This window comes from Falco punctatus, assembly GCF_963210335.1.
Source record: "Falco punctatus genome assembly, chromosome: 3".
In the NCBI taxonomy this organism is placed as follows: Eukaryota; Metazoa; Chordata; class Aves; order Falconiformes; family Falconidae; genus Falco; species Falco punctatus.
Window position 1 is genome coordinate 80,893,647 of NC_137582.1, and position 23,760 is coordinate 80,917,406.

Sequence of the window (23,760 nt, forward strand, 5' to 3'; positions counted from 1 at the left end):
GTTAACAGTTAACATTAAAATGTTAACAGTTAAACAAACTGAAGTTTGGTTTCTCCTGTATGACTTTCATATGACTAGTAATAGAAATGGTAATATTTCTGCACAGCACTTACCATCAATAGACAGCTTAAAAATGCCAGCTGTAATTAAAATACTTGGATATAGAAAAACACTTGACTATCAGCATGATTGGGCAAAAATAACTTAAGTAAGTAGCATTGCTATTTATATACTCTTTTGGTGCAGAAATCTCTTTACAAAAATTACCTCAAAACATAATTACTTTGAAAAAACTATTAGCAATTACCATAACTTAAATAAATCTCCTATTGCTTCATAGAATTTTCATTTCTAAATAAATGAATTGAAACTATGCCAATTGAACATTCTAGTAATACAGTATTTTATTAATTAATAAATTGATTGTTTGATTATTTAAGGCTCATTTTAAACTCTGTTTCCTGGTAACTGCAATTTTCAGACCAAATTTAATTTTCTGATGAATTATTGTGAAGATTAATTTTGCAACTGTAATGCTCATTTTAAGACTAAAAGATTCAGAATATTTTTTTTTATGAAATAGCATAATATACTTGAATATATATAACTGTAGTGAAACTTTTAAGTGGGTGAATGGCATTCCCTTTCAACTCAATGGGCACAGGATTCATTGGGTTCCTTTTGTCAGTAAGAACCTCCCCGGATTCCTCGTTTGGGCTGGATGTGGGAAGGGACCCCTCTTTACCTGGCACTGTTCTAAGTCCCTCCGACCAGAGAGGAGCAGCAGGGTTTGTTTGTCTGTGCAGGCACAATCCATCTGCTGCTTCCAATCTTGAATTGAGACTCCTCCTCCTATAGGCAGAATTCCTCAGAAATACATGAGCTGAATTTCTCTGTGTTTGGGTAGAATTTATACATCTGCCAAGTAGATGTTAAATTTATCATACAGGGTGTTAGCATCTTAGACTTAAATTTAACTCACTGCAGGATCTTTGGCCTGTTTCAGTGGCATAAATTAGTAGAAAAGCTGTTGAATTTAACTCCATCAGATTTTAAAGTTGCCTGATGAATCCTCAAGTAACATAAATACTTCATATGGCAAATGTATCCTTGAATTCCAGTCTTCAGGAATGGCTTTTCAGGCAGCTGGGACGTTTGAATCACCCTGGACTTGGTGAATTACCCCAAATTTCCATGTGTTTGATAGTGATGTAAAACTTTTCTTCATCTGTGTTTTTCTGAAAAAGGAATGCCTTGTGTTATGCCTGTAAGAAGTACAAGACAATGAGGAATCAGACCCTATATATTTCTAGTGCTTTGGGATGCTTAAAAAAAAATTAAATTTGGGGAATTCATTCAGAAATCTCATTTATTTTTCTCAAGAATGAGTGAAAGAGCTTTCCCACTGCTTTTTAAGTGCAGGTTCAGATTGAAGGGATGGAATAATATATTTAATGAGTTTAAAATGCAGTTTAAACAGTTCCCTTGTCCTTTATTGTTTTTTGTTGCTCTTTCTGTGGAACGTAATGTCCTCTTGATACTTTTTTTTTCTATGAAAAACATCTTTTTAACCTGATCATATGCACTCTTAAAATAGACCGAGAGCGGGAAGATCATCAGTGCTAGAGACTGCTGTGGGAAGTGCCATTTAAATTCCAGGTTGTTAGGAGGAGACCAAAGGAATTCAAGTAGGAAGCCTAAAAAAAAAAGGCTGGAAAAAAATTTAAAAGGCAGTGTAGAAAGAGAGGAAAGAGTGTATGAGAGTTGCGATTCATATGCGGATATAAATATTTACAGACTGAAATGGCTGCTATGCAAGTGAGATGTGTATGCACACCAAAGAGCATTTAAGCTGACTTTCTCAAAATCTAGCATGCAATGTCACTGAAGATACCAAAAAGCAATTCCAGAAATTCTACATTGTCTTCCTTCAGTAACTCTGTTGCTTCCACTTTTCCTAGTTCTTTCTTAATAAACAGTTCAAGAGCTCCATCTTTGGGTTTAAGTTATTACTGTAAAAAACCCTTCTGCATTGATTAAGTAATGCCTAAACATCGCATAAAGTTATAGATCTGTGCTCATACATTTTCAGTTTGCAGTGCTTAATTTTTCCAGATGAATTTGTTCAGTTGCCTTTTGATAAACTTTGAATACTTTCCTTAAAAGATTATTTTTTTCAGTTTTTCTCTCATTAATTTATTTGGGTTTGGTGGGTTGTTTTTCCCTTCCAATTATGGTACATAAATCAACTTGACAGTTCATAAAATATTTATGGACCATGCGGACAGATAATAGTGGCAGAAGGAATTTTAAAACAGACTGGTTTTCAGGTAGGATTTAAAATTTGCTATAAATTAGTATACTTTTATTAAAATCAAAGCATATGCTGATTTTATCAGCGGAGAATCTGATCGTGTTCTTTTAGGAGGTGAATTTTAGTGAAAAATTATTTTCATTTCTGCAGCAGAATTCTAGAAGACTTAACATAAATATTCCAATGAGAAAATTTTAATCCATTTTGTTTTTCAATAAAAAGCATTCAATCCTTTTAGGAGGTATCTGGGGAAAATTAAGTTATCTGAAAAATTTTGCTTGTTGAAGTTGTGGATGATCATGTATGACTACTCATGGTCATCTTTCCTCACTTCTCCCCCGCCTCCCCCCCCCCTCCCCGGCAAGGTTTTATTTCTTCTTACTTTCTAACTATTTTCAATGGTGTACTCCGCTTACATTCTGAAATGACAAGTACAAGCACTTCTTTTAACTTACCTTGATTATCTTGCTCTATCAGGCTGGAGAATTTGCCTTACTTCTGTTTTTCATAACAACAATGTAGAGAAGTACAGTTACCATTTGTATAATAGATGGGGTGCTTTGATGATTCCCCATTATTGCTTAAATCAAGATAAATCAAAACAACGCTGGCACTTGACCCCATCTCTTTTATTGTCCCCAACACATGCCTTAACCTGTAACCAGTTTACCAGAGTATTTTACCGTTGCTTTTTGAATATAGAACCTATTAGCAAAAAGCACTGATCTGGTGCCACGTAAATTTTTTAGCCCATCTTCATTAAATAATGGCTACTGATGATATGTTCAATATTTTATTGCTGTCTTTTGTATTCAAGACTTTCTATTCCTTTGTTATATACTTTCTTTCCCAGATTCCCCCCCAAAACTGGAAATCACAAGCATACCTCAACTCCCAGTAGCCCATGTTCTTTCCAGGCAGGAGATGGAGACAAAGAACACAAAATGCTGACAGGCTACTAGCCATTGTTATCTTTCTGCTGGCTTCAGTTCTGTTTCTCTGGGAACTCTCTAAAAGAAACTGAGATCTGACTTGTACTAGAATGCCCATCTGAAAGATACTTCAGTTTTCTATCAAAGCTTTCTATGTCTTGCAAAACTTTGCAATCTTAATGAACACGTTTTAAATTTCAGTTTAAAATAGAAGAAATGCAAATTAAAATAGCCATAAAATATATTTCATTTCATGGGGAAATTAAAAAAAAATCATAACCATGACAGAACACAAGTTCATTACTTCATTATTGGTCAGTGTACACATTGATTAACATCCTCACTGAGGGTATGGTAAGCAATGCAGCTGAATTTTACCCTCATTTTGGATAGTGCCTATCCCTATTTTTTTGCCCATTATGGACAATTTTAATTTAAAATGTAACGGTTCTGTTGTAAAACATGAATATATTTAAAACTTATGTCTAAAGTGCTGTTAAGAATAAGGATACTTTTTCTGGTATTAGGCCTTTGCCATTGTGGTTTGGGTTTTTTTGCCTTAGTAAGAGTCATGCGTTATGTAAGACGTCAGGCAGATAGTAACTTAATAGCCATTGAAGAACAGGTCTATTAAAGGCTGTAGATCAACCTGAAGTATGCTGCTTGCTTTTTCAGATAAATTAGATAGTTGTAATAATGTCATTGTTTTATCTTTTAACAGTTCAGCCCTCAAGGAGATTTTTAAGAAGTGCAGTGCCAAGACACAACAGCTTAAAAATAGTGGGATCTGTCGTATTTCCGGGTATTTTTCTTTAAACATAATGTTGCAAATTTTAGTGAAAATATATCAAGAAAAGGCCCTTTATCATATCTCTTGTTGTTGAATTGTTTTGAATGGGTTTAAGTGGTTTAATTAATTACAGTTCTCTACTGACTTACGTATACTTAATAGGCCATCCCACAGAATGTATTTCTGTCACTGGAATTTTTTCAATAGTTTTTTTTATTCTTACTCATAATTTTTATGAAACTGAGAGAATTATTTTCTGTAATTGTTATAAAAATAACTAAGTTCTGTGTATTTTTCCACCTGGCTGTTGGACTTTTGCTCTGAAATACTGCTTTCTCAACTGTAGGTATTCCAACTTCACCTTACATGTTATATACACTGAACCTGAAGCATTAAATGTGTGCTATATTCTATAACAAAAATTAAGATGAATTAAGATTTAATTGCTTTCTAAGTTAAGTCCATCTAACTCCAGAATATAACATTTTCACTTTCTTTTCTCATTAAACAAAACAATTATTGGAAGGTCTGAAAATAAAATTAAAGACTAGGATGTTCCTCATTGCCATACATTTACTCATGTTGCTTTTTCTCTAAATGCATATTGGTTGCAATGCTGGCTTGGTTTTGGTAATACTCTACCCCATAGTTTTATCCATGTGTGTTCTCCAGTAACAGCTTTGCTAGTAGCATATCTAGAAGTGATACTTCTGTTGTTTGGGGGAAAGCTAAAACCCAACATTTTTTTACCTTGTTTTGGTACAAAGACATACCAATTTTTGTCCAAAGGCGAAACAATTCTTGGAAATAACTTGTTTTTAAAGTTTTTTCTTAGTATTTTATCTTATAATATTATTTAATTTTGAATAATGGCTCTGAGTGGTCTAGTGGTTCACCCTATCAGCATACTTCTTCTCTCTTCTGACTCACGTCTGTAAACACGGCTGCTTCTTCAATGGCACAGGGCAGTTTGAAAGTTAGAAGGCAAAACCAGAATGTGTTATCCCAACTCTGTTTCTAAACAATTTCGTTATCAATGCAGAATATTCCCACCTCCTCTGGGACAGACCATTATGAGTATACTGGATTTGGCTCCAGTGTTCTTTTGCGGTGCTGTGCAATATCTCTATTTTGAGGTGTTTTGGTTTTTTTTTTCACCAAAATTTGGTTACATAATATCCTGCACTTTTAAAATACTGCAGTTTTAAAATATCTGACATAAATGTTCTTGGATCACTATCTAAGGTAAATATTTTTATAATGGAGAGAATATGGACAAACAAGAAAAACAGCAAAAAACTTTAATTAAAAGAGTAAGATTTTATTTTGAAAGCAAGAAGAGTAAGGTTATACTTGGTTGATATTTTTTCAGCCATTATTTTCTATAAAATGCCCTTCTGTATCCTATGATACATACTTAAAAAAATTTACATTGGTAGGGCAGACTTCACCATCTTGGCAGGTTATGATAATAATGATGGCACCATAATTTTATTACTTTTTGTTATGGATATGGTGTTGGGGTTTTTTGGGTTTTTTTTCTTCATATTGCTCTAAGACAGAACGAAGCGACCTTGTGGAAATAAAACCCAAAATGTGAAGTGGGGGAGATATGCAATATATACAATTTTGCCTCAACAGACTACTGCTAAAGCCAGTTGGTTAGTAAATTTTGAGAAAAAGTTAAGGATTTGCAATGGAAAAAACCTTAATCATATTGGCAATTGCATTAACATGGAGAATTCATACTAATTTTCATGCTTCAGGGTTAAAAACTGGAACACCACCTGTAAACAACATTTATTTCCATGACATACTATTGTACAATTGAATATATATACTTTGCTGGTTTCTGCAGTATAAGCTACTGTAAGAAAACTGATTTTTGGGATTATCTGGGATAGACATACCTACTCATCTTAAGGGTATCAAAATTCTGGAATTATTCTTATGTATTAAATACTATATCTAAGTCTTTATTCTTTTTCAACAACTGAATAATGTAATGTGAATGCGAATGGCTTTTCAGTTTTTAATGAAAGCAAACATTCATAGTTGGAGAGGAGGGAAAACTGGTTGCATTACCACCAGTTGCCATAATGGAAAAGTGAAAGCTTTTTCTGAGCATTAATCCTTTAGTGCAACAAATATTTGAACTGTTTTCCGCTTCCAGGGAATCTGAAATAGTCAATGGTAAGATAACATTTAGTAATTTCTTATTTTATTCAGTTTTAATTTTTATTCAGATTCTTCAGACCACAAATGTTGTAGTAGCTGTAATGCTTTATACTGTTTCACTTTTCAGTGGTATTAGGGTAGCCTGATACAGAGCATGGTATATTCAAGTTCAGACTTCACTAGAGCATAAGTATCTGTCATCCCATACTTCTGAAGAAGACACATGCTTTGCAAAATGTCAGTGGGAAGGAGAATAAACCAGGCTGTACACACTGAAATCCTGCATGTTATGGAAGTGATTATGACTACATTCAAAGATCTAGAAGCACCTGTATGCTAAAGATGGCATATAAGACATGCACAGGTGCATTTCTGTGGTAAAAGACTAAGCAAATCGTTACCTTACTCAATTTGCTTCCAATCTCATTATCTCTGAATTAAACAATAGGCAGCTTACCATTTGGTGAGCTACAACACTAAACCCTTTTTAAGCCAATACATCGTGCACTGGTACAAAAGGCAATCACTAATAGAATGGAAACAGCAAGCTTTCAGGTCTCAGTATCCTACACCAACATACTGCAACTTCATCCTCTGTGTGTGTGGGGGATACTACTTGAGACACAACGCTGCAGAAGCCTGTGCTTGTGAGAACCTACCAAGTGATATAATCTATTCAGGAAGATATTACTGTGCACCGTGGTTCTTGTTTACACAACCAGGGAAGCCTAGAACTAGAAAGATTTTCTGGAGAAAACAAACCTGCTATCTATTTGGTATTTCATTTTCATGGTAGAGGATAAGAGAACCAGCCCCAAAATCAGAACTTCATTCAAGGTCATTTTTGAACCACTGTCTTGAAATATGTATAGCTCACTGTTAGGATACCATTGGTAACTACTTGATGCTAATGATGTTTTTTTTCCAGTCAAAGTGTATGTCAAGCTGAATCACAACAGTCCATGTATTTTATGTCTGACAAATCATCTGCAAAATTTAGAACTGATTGATCCAGTATTCCAGTGGAATGGACCAGGTGGTGACCTTTGTTCAGGTAGGGATTTATTTTCTTACATATCCTGGGGCTGCACCCGCTTCCCTTCTTCTCTACCCCCCCCCCCCCCCCCCCAAAGAAGCATAAAGGTGAGAATGTAAAATGGAGACGTAATTGAGGATACATTGTGAGTGTTTGTATGTATATCATATAAATTAACTTTGACTTTTCAGAAAGTGGTGGGATAACCAAACTAAAACACATTTGCAAGTCTCTGCAGAGGATGGTGCCATCTCTAACAAGTGCTAGATAGAGCAGGGCATGTTGGATGCAACAGAGGCCAAGGATGGCTTCTTTGTGGCGCTGAGAGACAGCTGGGAGCATTCTGCAAGGACAGAACAATAGGATGATGGGTGATGTGATATAGCCCAACTGTCTGCTCAGTGACAGGCTACCTTTAGGTACAGAGTTGCTTAGGGCCTTGACCACATGAGTTTGGGAAATCTCGATCCCTGGAGATTTTCCGTCTTTTCTGTGCTTGTTCCTCTTTTTTTACTTATTTTCAATCATAATTTCCATGATTGCAACTTGTCATCATTGCTGCTTGTCCTTTTGTGGTGCACCTCTTAAAAAGTATGGGTTATTCTTCCCTGTATCTCCCATTAGGTAGTGAAGGACTCCAATTCCCTCCTTAGATTCTTCTAGTGTAAAATTGCCAGTTTCTTTTGCCTTTTGTCCTATGCTCCAACTCCCTAAACATCCCAGAAACCTTCTTGTTGACTTGCTCCAGTTCGTTAGTATCTGTCTTGTACTGAGGAGTCAATACTGGGCACAGTGTTCCAAACTGCCCAAATGAATGCTGAGTAGGGAGAGAATGATCACTTCATTTGATTTCCTGGATATACTGTTGCTAATGCAGCCCAGTATATGATTAGCCTTCACTGCTGCAAAAGTGTGCTTCTGATTCATAGTGAGTTTAAAATCCACCAGGACTCCCAGTTACGTTTTTTGCAGAGCTGCTCCCAAGTCATCTGGACCCCAGCAACAGATGTTGCTCCTCTTATTCTGACGCAGCTGCAGGACTTTGCCTTTGTAACTGCTGAAATTAGTGAGGTTTCAGGAAGACTGTATCTCTAGTCATGCAAGGTCCCACTGAATGGCAGCAATGTCCAGCCCCCCCTGCCAATTTGATGTCTTTTGCATACTGGACAAGAAAGCATTCAGTCCTGTGGTGTACGTCACTGGTAAAGATGTTGGCAGTTCTGGTGCTTTTGTCAGCCTTGAGGAAAGCCCTTCATAACTGGCTGCTTGGTAGAGCAGTCTTCAAAATGATGATGCTGTTTTTCATCCGTGTTGTGTTGCACTCATCTAGTCTGTATGTCCATAGTTGGACTACAAGGATGTGATGGAGGACCATACTGAAATCCTTGCTATAGGTTTTCAGTGTATATGACATGTGCTGCTTTCCCTTCATCCTCAGAGGCAGTCATTTATTTCCAGAAGATAATCAGGCTGGTCAGCCATTACTTGCCAATGGCAAATTGATGCTGTCTGTTCTTAGTCACTGTCTTGTCATTCAAGCATCTGGAAATTACTTCCAGCAGTTCTGTCATCTTTGCAGTGCCTGAGGGGTGGGGATGGCTGAACTATGATTCCCTGGGTCTTCTTCCTTGCCTATTTTTATGGTGGGTTGGTTTTTTTTTTTGGATCTTTCTGGTCATTGGGGCCGTCATCACCATCAAAATAGACCACAGTCATTAATTAGCTCACTCAGCATCCTCAGATATATCTCATTCTGGTGTATAAACTTGTATACGTCCAGCTCAAGTAAGTGTCTGACGTCGCACTCCCTGTAGCATCTCCCCTAAACTCTGCTAAAACCTGGGGCAGGGCTGGAAAGCAGCCCTTGCTAGGTATGAGAGAAACAAAGGTGGCATTGCATACCTCAGTGTTTTCCAAGTCTTTTGTCACTAGGTCATTCAGCCCCATTCAGCCTGGGGCCAACATTCTCAGTGCCTTTTCTCAATTGCATGTGATTCTGTTGGCCCTTCACAGCCCTTGCCAGTTTCAACTTCTGATTAATCTTCTTGCAGAGAATTTAAACATTCATTTTCAGAAAGAAGCCTCTAATGATATAATTGTCCTAATCTGAATAGTATGGCATGAAAACCCCAAATAATTGTTTCTGCATGGAGTATGTTGGACTAATTGTATATACATTATTTTTCTCACATAATAAGGATTGCTTAGAGATCATGACTGGCTCATCAGAAATATCATCGCAAGTCTGAGCAGGGAACCCGAGTTCTGTTTTTTGTTTCCTTCTATGTCTCATTTACCCTTTACAGTAATTTCATTTTTTTAAAAAGAACAATAAGCATTGTGATGTATTTATAAACATGATTAATATCTTAGTTTACAATTTAGGTTATGAACCATTCATCCTTTTACAATGGCAGTGTTTCGTCTATCAGAACCCTGTCCTTGGTTTTATATTTTCATGTTACACAGTCTAAAATACCATTTACACCATAGTGACTCTTCATTCTTAATTTTCTATGTGCTGACCTACATAGTAAAGCATTGCAGATTTGTGATATCTAATGCTACCCTGTATTTTTGCTCTGAATCTGTTAACAGATTTTGTCCTCAGAATTTTTAGCATTCTTTGCCTGAAGGTGGTATAGGTGGTTTTGCTTGTGCTAAAGCTGTGGGCTATGTCATTTTACATGAAACTGCTAATCTCCCCTGGGGTGGATATTTCCTGGTTAGTTGAGTGTCCTGCATTGTAACTGATATATTTTGATACCCAGTCTGTGGTGCATGACAGACACAGTATCAGGTGTATCGTCATGTGTTTAAATCTCTTTGGGCAGATTGCTTCAGTAGTATCCCAAGTTGCTATGCCAACCTTGGTTACCTAGCAAAAATGCTGTGGTGGTAGGGGTTCTTGGCTCTGTGGAGACTTCAGGTGTATTAGAATCAGCAGCAGATGGGCAACAAACATTTCAGTAAGAGAAGAAAGCTTGTGTTTTCCTGATGTAATTTCCTATTTTAAAAAAGTGGTAATGAGAGGATTTCAGCTGCAGCCACCACAATTTTGGGTAAATATCACAAATATACTTCTTAGTCTGCTAGGACTGTTGTCACATTCTTCTGTTCCTTGTTTTTGTTTTTGATTCAAAGTATAACCAGACAAAAACCTATTTAAAGTTTCTAGCTCAGGAAATGTTTGCTGTGTAAAAGAATTTGATCATTCCGCGTCCTTTTAGAATGGTGTAATCCTCTCTAATCATTAAAAATTATCTGGGTTTTGGTGTGACTAGTTAGTATAATGTATATCGTAATAGAATCTCCATAACAGTGGGAAATTAGGATTCATAAACCTTGCTTGGTATGTTATTTCATGCTTTTTCAGTGTGGTCATAGGAAAGAAAATAATCCTTTCAGTGGAAATGTAGAATTGTGAATCGAGTTTTAGGAAACACCAACAAAATAAGCTTCTGGGAATGCTACAAAATAAACAATTACTTAAGCATAAAATCTGTAGGAAGAGAGCCTATCTTTTATTGTACTATCTGTCATAGTTAGAAAAATCAGATTCTCTTTCAGGCACACCAGCCCTTGACACATACCCTAAGGAGGTGTTTTGTGGCCCAAAAGTCTAGCTATATACATCAAACATCACAACTACAGTAAAAGCTCACAAAGAGCAGTAAACACTTGTGTTTCTGTAGCCATTAAAAAACACTTCTGCTTTTTGAACAAGCAGCTTTGTTCACAGATAGTTCCAGTCCACTTATGTGCAGTTGAAAGAGTAATGAAAAATTAAATACTGCACAAAATGTAATTTAAAATCATTACAACTTCAAAATTAGCAAGTATTTTTTCTTCACTTAGCATAGTGACTGTTCTGTAGTGAGGTCTGAAAATTGTACTTTGAAGTTTTTAAACAGCTGTTGGGCTCATTGAGAATAAGAGATTTTCAAAATATACTTCTAAGTGGAGAAAAAAACCTTCAAAATAATTGCTTCTTAAAGTTTTACTGCATAAAACAGCATTTTTGATGGTGTTCTTAACAGCTAAATAGAACAGAAAAGAGAAAGCATTTCAATCTTTATTTCCAAACGCAAACATTGGAATAGGCCTGTTCTCGTTTGGTGAAAATGAACCTAGGAATTTGGATTTACAGGAAAGTTACTGCTTTTCATACACACTGCCAGATAATATATGCATAGAAGGACTCTTTGTGTCAGAAGATTGTGACTATCCAGTCATAGGGCTGAAAAAAATGTGTACTACAGTTTTGTAAAACAAAGCCATTGACAGATTAAATACCTGCATTCAAGGTCTCAATTACAAGTTAAACCCCAGATATTCTGAGTCGTACTATTGGTGTATCAAACAGCTCTTCTATGGAGAGGGAAGAATAGAGAATCAGAAGAAATATGAAGCTGCTTTTAGTAGATGTGTCTATCTGTATACTCATGCTATCCTTGTACCTGATACATGACTTACGCATGTTTCCTGAGTGACTGTCAAGAGTCCTGTCTGGACTACAAAACAGAATATGTTTCGTTCCTAAGAAACTTGTCAGGTGAGCTCAAGTTTATTATATACCGTGTTAGCTTTTGTTTCTATACATGTATAATTAGTCACTGAAATGATGTATTTGGACATCTTTAGATATTGCATATTTAAATTTGAACATGCTCAGTAGTTTAATCTGAAGATTAGAATTTATGATCTGGATTTATAGCTGTTCCTAAAAGTCTGAAAAATCTGTTTCTGAAAAGCCCATTGGCCTGATTCTGGTGTCATTTACTTTTGTTCTTAATATATAATTTCAAAATGAAGAAGTTGCTCTACTGTAAAACTGGTTTGAATAAGAGATGGTGTGGGAGGATGAGCAGTAACTTTATTTTTTGCACTGAAAGAACTGGAAGGAGAATCAATCTGTTGGTTTTAAGTATAATAAACAGAGAAACTAAAATATAGGAACATTTAGTTTTAAATATATTTATACAAAGGTATGGAAAGTTAAGGGATTTAGTCTCTGTAACATAATTCTCACAGGAATAACTCTGTTTTGCATCCATCTAATTCCTCAGGATCCTGGAAAATGTTCTAGCTTCCTCTCTTAACAAGAATTAAAAAACGAACTTCTGTTCTGTTTTAAATCATGCCAGTTTTCACTGACTCCAAGGAACCTCTGAATGCGATTACGTCAATGTTTGTCCATCATGCATGTGAAATGCCTCCAGTGTATTAGAGGCATATTCTGTTATATGACATAATTTACTTTACATTTTGTGACATGAAATCCTGCTCACCTGTCTTACTGAACCTGCTACAGAGAAATAACATGGAAAAAATACTGGATTTAAAAAAAGGGTGGATAGCTTAATCACTTTAAAAAAAAATAAAATTAAAGATAAGTCTATTTCGTGAACCCAAACTCATCTGAGTAGGCAGTATTCATCCAGATAATCCCAAGGAGCAAGGCATTTTAAATGTGGTTTACTTTGTAAAACTAAAGAAGAAAAAACCCCACAAACCAACAACATGACAGGCTCTTGATTTCGTGATCCAAAAGGAGATTCTTTACACACAGACATATCACTAAAATAGTTACTGGTTACTTTGTCAAAACTGTGATATTTTCTGCTATATGAAGAATTCAGTGTTCAAGGTAGGATAAAATTCTGTAATAAAGTCAGTACCTCAATCCACCAAAAGAACACTTTACTTAGCCTTTTCTGCTGATGTGCCTTCAAAACAAATTGTGACCAGACCTCCTCACTGGATTGCCAAGCTTTGTCTTTTGCAGACCTTGTCATTGTAGTTCAGTAATGCATTTTATAAGTTTAACAAAGTTGTCCATGATGTATCTTTAAGGTGCTCCAGCTACCCAGTCAACTAATGGTGGTGTTGCTTTTGGCCCACGCAGGGCAACTGCATACACCAAAGATCAGAACTATAGTCATTAAATCTATGCTGTTTTTCTGACAATATTAATCTGATAGCTATTCCAGCATACAGTAGCAAATTACATCCTAGTTTATAGACTTAGCATCCTTAGTCATTAATCATCAGATTAAAAACCTTTCCATCATCCCAAAAATGAAAGACAGCCTGCCATTAATTGAGACTGAATTGGAATCCCAAACCACACAAGAATTTGCACTTTCAGTCTTTTTAATAGTACTCTTTTTTACCAGTACTTGATTATTTTTTTTTAAACACAGTGATATATATGACAAAATAAAGTTAATTAAAAGCTTAAATGGTTTCTTGAGGAACAAAGTTGTCCTACACCTTCCTGTCAAGTATGTAAAAAGATGCACTTCAGTCAGGCTATTTTTTTCCCCAGTATGGCATACCAGGAAAATCAACATGCATCTACAATAATGTGTTAGTTTGAATAGGAGTGTGGCTTTGAAATGAATTGTTTGATTGTACTCACTTTCCACATTTTGTTTGGATCATGGTTTGGTCTTCAAGTGCACAAACTGGATTAATTTTGGACGAAGTTAATTGGAAAGATTTGCTTCAAGAAATAACGCACGCCTATTCTGTAAAACTAGATTAGGACTGCTCTGAAGCAAAACCCCTGTGTGTAGTATAGATCTCATGCCCTTAGCATCGATTATTTCAGTCTAAAAAGATGCTGCTTTCACACCACACTAATTGTCTACACTTCCATCATCTACATAAAAGGCCTAAATTAATTATTTAGGATGTTAAAACAATTTTTTTTGGCATGTGAAATGGGAACAAAAATGCGTTCTCAAAATACTTTTATCAAAGTGGAGTATTTTACCTTGAATGTATTATAATTGACTGTAATCTCATGGTTCCCAAGATTTTCTTTGACAGCAGGATAGGCTGCATATTACTATTTGAGAAGCTCATATCTATACTGCCTGAGGACTTCTCAAGTCAGGAAGGGACTCATCAACTGTCATCATGTAACCCACATGCAGGCTACATGTGACAACTGTATGGCTTATTATCAGTGCCCAAACCTGACCTTAAGCAGTGCTTTTCTTGCTCTAAAAACCTAGTTAAAGAGCCATGCTTATGATTTTTCCTTTGAAGCAGGATCCTGCTTCCTCTCTGCCTTGAACTAAGGAGTTGTCTTAAGACTTTGGACACCATAACAATGCATATCTTTGCACACAGAAAGATTATTTTACAGTCTTAAACATACACGATTCTCATTTTGACATATGCATATAGCTTTTTTGGAAGGTCTGTTATGCACTAGTTGCTTAACTTGAACATCCTGTCTTGCCTACTTTGAAATTCACTGCGTGTTAAACACTGTCAGCAGCTAATTCTGAAAGGTTAGTAGTCAGTTTGACTATATAGAGGTAAAAAAAGACATTATTTACCCACTTTGTCTTTTTTTCTGGGAGTTTTTTTCTCTCGGAAGTAGTTATGGAAGAGAACAATAGATGTCTGAGATCAAATAAACCCAGGTTTCTAGGACTGCTTTGTCAACGAATACCTAAAACAAAGCAGCGATAAGGCACAACTGTGTAAGGCTGAATCGAGTGACACCCAGTCAGGTGCAGTTTCTGAGTCTTGTCTCTTCAGCTGAATCCGTAATATTTTGTACACAGCTTAACAGTAAATAACCATTTGGACCCTTACTTTCTGCATTTTCTCATGATGACAACTAACTTTATCTCATTATTGTGTTTACTAGAAAACACCAGTGTACAAATATCAACCACAGGAACTTTGATATTGAGACACTTCAACCTGAGTGGAGTTTACACATGGTCCATTGTTTATAAGCTAACAGCAGTGCAGCCTCATAAAAACCTTGTAATAAAACACCTTATTTATGGTAAGTTATCAATCCAGGTTAAGTGTGTAGTTGCCTTGAAAAAGTTTTATTTGCAGAATTTAATTAGCAGAGGTAAAGACATTCTATGGGAAATTTTTTAAAATATTTGTTACTACCAGGCAGTTCATTTAATGTAATTTACAAAGCCTTGAATGAAGCTTAGTGGCTGACTGAGAAACTTATGAATACAGTTATTTTTTAAAAAGAAACATAAAACATAATGAAATGTAGCAAACTGAATAGGCAGTAATCCGTAATGACATTAAAATAGTATAATTTTAAACTGGCTAATTTTAGCACACCCATAAGGGTTTATTTCACATGTTAATGCCTTAATTATTACTTGATTTTGTTTTTTAAGTACGTATCATTTAGTGATGCAATATTTGTAGCTTATTCTTTCCTGTTCTGATTACATTTCCTTCTGTTGGCAGTTAAAAAGTCTTTGATAAAGTGGAAGATTGTAAAGGCAATGTCATTTACTCGTTACTAGCTCTCTTTTTATTCTGTAAAGGGTATTTTATTCTTGTGGAGATGTAGGCAAGAGCCTCTATTGCCTTTAGCAGGAACTGTGTCTGATCTTGAATTTAAAATGCATACCAGTGCTCATTTAGAAACATGGTAGAGCACAATAACTTACATTAACCTCTGATGTAAATTAATTTTACTTTGGTACAGTAGCCTTCATACAAAATAACCATGACTTTTAGCAGCTAGCTTCTTGACAGAACTGGAAAGGAAAAAGTTTCTTTGAAACAGTTTTGATGGAAAAGATTAACAGTTTTCAGTAATGCAGACTTACATCCTTCAACAAAGATCAAATCTGAATGTTAGCATACAAAATTCAAGTTTCATACATATATAAAATATCTGGAATATGCAGCAGCAGGGGAAGGGAAATGGGGGAGGCAAAAGCAAGGTAGAGGAACGAATGAGCAGTCTTAACTGGGTACCCTATTTTGGATGTTCTGCTGCTTCCTTCAGCTGGTTTATTTTCTGTATCTTCATTCTTTCTTCCTCACCACTCCTTCTCATTTTTGTGGTTATAACCACACCATGACCCCTGTTCTTCAGGGTTTTCTTCTCCTGTTTTCTATTCAACATTGTGTTCTGTTCATCTTCAGCTTTGGGTAAGTAGTGTGGTTATCATTAAATAACTAGAAACATGCATTTTATGGTACATTGGCTTATTTGTAAAAGATGCCCAGATGTGCATTTAGCTTTGCAGTAAAGGTGAAATAGCTGATCTATCCATAAAAGTAAATTTCATACCTATGTGGAAGCTCTTTCAGTTACTTCTGCTTACAGAGAAGGAATTCCTGTTCATCTTATTAGTTCATCTTCTGTTGACCGCTGGGGAAGAGGATTCAGTTTTTAAGTCCTTTAATATACTTCTGTGGTAGCTGACTAAAAACTATGTAACATACTACGATAACTGGCCATAATGTATGTGATGAAATGTTGGGCCACATACTGAAGGGTATTTTCTATGCTTCTTAACTGTAGAGTTCATATTCCTGATCCCTTTACTGTAATCTCCTTTTGGTTTTAAAATTAAAAACTTACATTAATAAAGAGTAAGATTTACCTATGGATATAAATGAGAATGTTCACTTGTAAAAATCTCATAAGTGTTTCAGACTGGTCCAGCAGACGCTATTTTATCATCAAAAATTCTCTGGGGGTGCAAAATAAGTTTTGTTTATAAATTGAGGATGTAAATTGGCAATTTTATTTTCAAATACACATATTACTTTTCTTTTTACTTCACATATGTTCCTCATCATTTTCCACATTTTTTCCTGAAGCTTATTCTCATCCTACCTTGAAGTTACTATGAGTTCACAGCCCGGTATCACACAGCCCCCTGCCACAGTTCTCATAACACTTCTTTTGAGAAAGCATTGCTTCAGGTACTAAGCAAACTTGTTGCTGAACTTTCTTGTGAGGTTACATTAATTAAGGCAGAATGTCATCAGGTAAAAATGTAGAGAAGATGTCTACAGAGTGAAATCTTCTTTACATTTTCAGGTAAAAATCTGTCTTACTTTTAAAGAATGGTTAGATTTTTTATAGGTAATGGATTTGCTGCTTACATGGAGAATGTAAGGGTTAATAATAGTTTCTTACTTGTAAAAATGCTTCAAAGTACTGCATGTGAAATTCATGTCAATAGCAAAAAGATAGTTGATCCACTCAAAAGTGCTTATTTTACATTATTTCAGAAGAGCCGTACAACATTTTATAGCTGTGGATAGATCAATATGTTTTTAATTTTGTATCATAAAACATTATCATGTCCCTTGTTGCACATGACCATAGGAAGGAAAGTGATACAGTGCATTCTGTAACTCCCCAGATTCCCTTAATCTACCCACCTACAACAGGTGTATAAATCAGGCCACAGATGTGCCTTGGTCTTTATAAACAGCTTCCAAATGGCAGACTAAGGCTGGATGTCTAATTTTCAAGAACAAAAGTTAAATGAGATGAACCTCAGTACTTCTCCTTGTTTAAATAAAACAAAAATAAGAGGGAGATTTCATAATTTTTGATTTCTTTAAAACAAAAGGAGCCTAAAGGAGAACTGGGTAAAACTGAGTTGCTAAAAGTACTGAGCTGGCTTGATTTAAAGCAAATCATTAGGTGGTTTGGGAAGAAGTCACCATATTATGCGATATTAAAGGATTCTTACTGAGAGTGATTATGTATTGTAATAATTATAAAATTTTATATTTGATATTTGGGGGTGTTTATACTTAAATGAGTTTATGTTTACACATATGTGAAGACCTCACAGTTACCTACCCTCATTTGATAAAGTTTAGTTACTAAAAATACATTTTCACTGTAACATGATTTTTTTTTCATAAAATGTTTCCATTACCAGCTTTTCACTAAAGGCATTAACTGTGGAAGTCAGAGATCTGTGTCATGTCAATCCAAAGGAGGTATTTTTTCTCTTGAGACTTGCTCTCAGAATATGCTTTCTGAACTCTGAAACTATATGAAAAGAAATTATCAACTCCTTTATGCTATGAGTGAGGTCTGAAGGAACCTGTAAAGTAATCCCAATATATGTTCAGTTCACTTAAAGTACTCTGCTATTAAAAGAGATATCTAAAGCTCCAAGAGATGTTTATAATTGTTGAGCTGAGCTGAATGTATGTAAAAATGTACATATGCAATATTTTCTTTAACTTACTGTTTCTAATTATTTCAGCTCTAAAAAGACCATTGTTTTCATATGATGTAGTAGTCACTATGTATCAAGACATGCAATTGAAAAGATCCCTTTCTGAACAAAGTATACCAACTACGCTTCATTTCCACTTTCCAATTTAATTTTCTTGAAAGTTATATATAGTTGCTTATAAAACCAACAAAACTATTATTGTGTTTCTTTGAAAACTGTATTTGTAGTGGATAGCAATGACGTATCTGAAGAGTCTCATTACTGATAGTGTAGTTAGTTAAGGTTAATTTTAAGGTTATTGAGCCTACATAAATTAGATTTAGCAAGTGTGCAGGCCTTACAGAATATCTGAGCATTAGGAGGAGAAATTCTCCAGTTAGAGGTGGATGTAAACTTTGATATGACCTAGTGGTAAACTACATGTTGTTAAGTAGCCTGAAGTCTTATAGTTTTTGATTTCTAAGTAGCATTTGGTATTTCAGAATTACTTCCATGACAAAGGTAGGTAAAGCTTACAATATAAGGAGTTAAATTCACATGTTAACAGGTAATTTTACTCCTAATATGGCAGCTCTTTAATGTCAGTTCTGGAGAGCAGTCCAGCAGCTTAGTTAACTATTTCACAGGCCTTCACCATAACATGTTTGTACTAGTCAGTTGATAAGGAATGTGGACCCACGCAAATGAATTACTAAAACATAACTACACTTTTTCTTCAGTCCATACCTGAAATCTTCCTTCGGTTCTGTGTGTCATAGGCATTCCTATGAGAATGTAAAGGGTTGAGTGGGTGAGGCACAGGAACTGATGTGCTTGTGCAGTGGGGGGAGTAGAGAAAATCCTTAAAAGCAGTAGATAGATTGTTCTTGAGAGAAAACTTGAGTCTATTGCAGAAACAGAAGCTTGAACTGTTAGGGTTCCTGGCTGACTATTTTAAAACCAGAGCCTTCATAAAATCACAATGGCAGGCAAGTAATTAGAGAGGGAGTAGTGTATTTCTTTTGAAAGAATTCAGATATTTAGAAATCTGGGAAGAGTCCAGAATTATACATTTCCATGCCATTAGAATTTACAAAGAAATGAGTTCCCATAAAATATTTAAGTATACTGAAAATTAGGTATAGACCTGTAATATCTGTAAGAGGACAACTTCTGTGATTGCTTTAAATTATTGCAAGTTAGACATCTGGAATATGGTAAAAAGTCCCAAATACTTGCATCAGAAATGACTAGAATCTTAAACCAGTAAAAATAAATAAATGAATGAATGAATGAATAAATAAATAAATAAATAAATGTTGATTTCCTTGACTTTGTTTTTCTATAAATAGATTGTGTTTTGTTACAGTTGCTTCCTTAGACAGAGAAAATCACAACAGATTATGTCAGCAAAGTGCTTGTGATTCATCTCATAGACTAAACAAGGTACAGCAGATGGAAGAATAAAAAGGGCAACTAACATAATAAGCTGCTCTCACAATAAAGGATAACATAAAAAATGAAACATAACTTTGTTCAGTAAATTAATAAATTGATACCAAAATTTTAATGGATATATAATTTGTATCAGTTATAATTGCTAATATTCTATTGCTATTACGGGTAAGGCAGATCACACTATCAGTCTGGAATAAAGACAGTATATTAAGAGTATGAAAAGTGGCAAGACAACTGGAAAACTCTGAATATGTGCTATCTTATAAATATCAAACATGCTGTTTTGCAGTGGGAGTGCCTTTCCATCACTTCAGAGTGATTTTATTATTGAACTAGGAGAATTATAGCTGTTTGAAGGCATTTGTCCTTTACAGTAGAGAATCAGAAGCCAGTCTTGCTTACTAGGTTAACTGTTAATTTAGAGGTTCTGGAAAGGGAAAGGTGGAAGGGGATGGGAAGTACAGGAGGAATACCAAGAAAGAGCAGGTGTTCAAATCATGCTTTGTGATACCAGTGGAGGGGTGAGTCTAAAATAACATACTACTTATTAAGCAGGTTCCATCCGGTCCACCAAAAAAACCCTAAATTTGTGGGGATAGGTCACGATCAAAGTTCATCTTTTTCATACAGGTAAGAAGATCAAGTTAGGAGAGCATGAATAAATTTGGTTTTGCCAGTTTGTATGTGCACTGAAACTTGCAAGCCAAGCAACAAGGGTGTTTTTTTGCTTTTTCTTTTTAGCTTTATATATATATAATTAATCCCTGCATACAAATGAAGCACTGTCTGGATATGAAGCACTATGTACTTTTTACTCTTAGACTTTGTCACTTGCTAAAGGGTCTGGGTTTTGTTACGTATTTTATGTATTTTAGCCAGTTCGAAGTCACATTTTTAAATTTAAATACTATGACTTAAAATCTTTAATATTCCAGTGGAAGACACTTCATAAAATATGGTCCAAAATTCCAGCAAAATTCAAGGATTTTTAAAAACAAATATTGCCTTAGTCTAGGGAGGTGGAGTAGATGAGATGGAATTATTGCTCCCTTGTATCCTAACATTTCTGTGATTCTGTGCTGCTGGTTCTGCACTGATTGAAATGAGTGTTCCTATCTAGGATTGCATTTTTGCAAATCTGTTTGAGTAAGAGAATTAGTCTTCCATGATTATATTTCACTGAGATAGTAATAATAATAATAATCCCTTTATTTAATTTGGTTTCAGGAGACCTTTGGCATTCTTTTTTTATTGACAGAAGTAGCTAATAAAGATGGAAAGTATGTCTGAAATATAAGTGGACCTAAGTAATAGTACCTAGGTAGATGGGAAAACGGCAGGTCTGTTCATGTTGGGCTACAGATGTCTAATGTAGGCAGAATTGCCATGGATTAGCTTTTAAAGTTCTATTTGTATAATCCTGAACACTTTCAAAGACATTGTATTAATTGATCATGGTTTATCTAAATTAAAACCAGCATATCCAAGAATATCAGATTGTCCTCCTGTTTCCATTCAGCTACAATCAAAAGATTTAGTGGCACATCTTAATCGTAATCCATACTCACATTATTCATACTCAGATTCTTTTATCTTTTTTTTTTTTTTTTTTTTTTTTTTTTTTGTATTCTGACCTCTTTCTATCAAAGATTCTGAAAAAAATATCACTTGTTTCAATTTAGGCAAAAAAACTTCTAGAGAGATTTTTTAAGAAACAAGTGGAACTTCACAGGAGAAGTTCTGAACCATTGCCTGAAATATACTACATTGAAGGTATGATGCAAATGGTATGGGTTGATCGCTGCTATCCAGGGTATGGAATGAATCCTCTAATACATCCAGACTGTCCAGAGTGTTGTGGTAAGTGACAAATTCATTTATCGTACAAAGTATTAACTACTGTTACAATGTTTTTTGCTCTGACTGAACTTAGTACTTTGCTATTTAATTTTATAAAATTGTTAGGCCATACTGTTTTGGGCTGTGATCCTGTCAATTCTGTTAAGGTAACCAGTACTAGAACAGGTTAGTGCTTGGGTAGAACTCGTTGATCTAGATTTTAGGCCAGACCCACTATTTCTATGGACTGATTTAAATTAAAATCAATCAGAGTTCAGACCTCTAGATAGCAGTAGTTTTTTTTTTTTAGAATTAGCATAGAAAATCTGTAATCTGACAAGGTATGTTTCAAGTGTTGTTTTACCATGAGACAAAGAATTATTTTTGTTCTTGAATTTATAAAAGGGGGCATAATAATGCAATGCTTTCATCTAATTACAAACTTAAATGCTACATTCGAGATCTGAGTAAAGTAAAAATAATTTGATAAAATATCACTCTGTATAGCTTTGCAAAATAAAGTTAAATTTTTAAATATTTGTGATCCCTTTGGAAGAATAAAGAAAAAGGGGAGGAATGCATTCCAGTAATTTTATTTTTGTCAATCCTTATTTTAAAATGAGTGATACTGCCCTCCTTAGATGCTAAAGAGTTGATGAGTTGTTTAAAAGAGTGGCTTTGCCAGATTGCATTTCACCCAAGAGACGGTTGTGCATTTGATTTCCAAATACTGAGCTTGAAGTCTCAAGGGAACAATGGAAGACAAGACACATAGAGAATAATTCTGTAGTCAAGCTTTTGACAGAGATGATTCCTTACAGACCTAGAAATGGTGAGAAAAAACACTGGATTACATATTGAACGAAAGTTTACAGAAGGGACTACGCTTTGGAAAGAAATAATAAGAATATGGAAGAAAATAGAGACGATTCCAAAATTGCAGGACATGGCATAAATATTTCCATTTGTGATTGTTTTTTCCAATTTGTTGTCTTAATCAGAAGGAACTTAAATTTTTCGGTCCACGTCTTCAAGCAAAAAGTGACAAATATCTGGAAGGGATATGTATGAATATACAATTTATTACATTTATTGTAATACAGAATATTGTTGCACATGATTTCAGGAAAAGTGACATTAAAGTCAAGTTTAGAAAAGCACGTCTTCTTTAGGATGATTGTATGGACTGCAGTTTTGTTTTGGACTTTCCCACAGAATATCGTACTCCATTCTAAAGTAATTTGTATTCCTTTTTTCTTCAAAACACAACTTTCATCCTAGCAGTGGTGGCTGTTTAACATGAGTTGTAAAAAATAATACTGTTTCCTTTGCTGCCGTGCACCTTTGCTTCCTGCAGCAGACAGAAACACTACATAGCCCTACAGCAGTGTCAGCCCAAGAGGCTGATCCCTGTTCAGCTGGGATTGTAACAGGCGCCTCTTTGGCAGACAGAGGGTCAAGCTATCTCACCAGAGGCACCAAAAAATCTGAAACTATCAGTCTTGGAACTTGACTGATTAGTGCTTCCCATAGTTGAGGATGTCATTCTGTCAGCATGCTCGAACATAGATTTTTCCTTAATTGACCTCTTGGTAAAATTTATCTCCTTTCCCAGAATCCAAACCACCATATTATAGACAGTTAAACCAAAAGGGTCCTCTGCTTGTCATTGTATCTGAAGGCAAGATACGAGCTTCAGTTATTCCTGACAGATGTATCTGGCACAAATGTCAAAACATAACAAACATAAAAAACAAAATCAGAAGACTACATAGGCTCCCAAAGAAATACAACTTAGTACCACACGTCCTCACTTTTGGAAAGGTTTTTTCTAAGGCACTTATGTAATTTCCCTTGCTGTAGTTTATACCTGTTACTTCTCGTTCTGTATCAGTAAATCTGGAAATGATACTATTACCTTTATCTTTGAAATAATTGTTGTGTATCTCTGACCATTTTCTTTTTCTGATATTGTCTTCACTGAACTAGACCACCTCAAGTTCAGTGGTTTTGGTCGTGTTTGACAGGCCTCTGTTCAGCCTGATTACTGTCTGCTGTAGGTTCTCTGCAAGTGTTTTCAGTGCCTTAAATTTTATGCAGCAGTGCTTAGGAGGCCATGCTAACATGGGAGAATTATTTGTCATTTGCTAAAATCCCTAGATTTGTTACTTAAATAGAAAATATTTCCCTTATATCTTTGTTAGTGGGGGAGCTATTTCCAA

General features: G+C 35.2%; 1 protein-coding gene across 1 annotated transcript; it reads left to right on the plus strand.

Annotated features, from left to right (window-relative positions):
* The first annotated feature begins 41 nt into the window (after window positions 1–41).
* Window positions 42–23,257, plus strand: ZPBP (zona pellucida binding protein). Its single transcript, XM_080379070.1, has 6 exons — window positions 42–4,048; window positions 7,143–7,268; window positions 14,923–15,066; window positions 19,611–19,687; window positions 20,255–20,329; window positions 21,349–23,257. Exons 1-5 carry the CDS (start codon window positions 3,943–3,945, stop codon window positions 20,282–20,284), a joined length of 483 nt encoding a protein of 160 aa, XP_080235196.1. The 5' UTR covers window positions 42–3,942; the 3' UTR covers window positions 20,285–20,329; window positions 21,349–23,257.
* The last annotated feature ends 503 nt before the right edge of the window (window positions 23,258–23,760 follow it).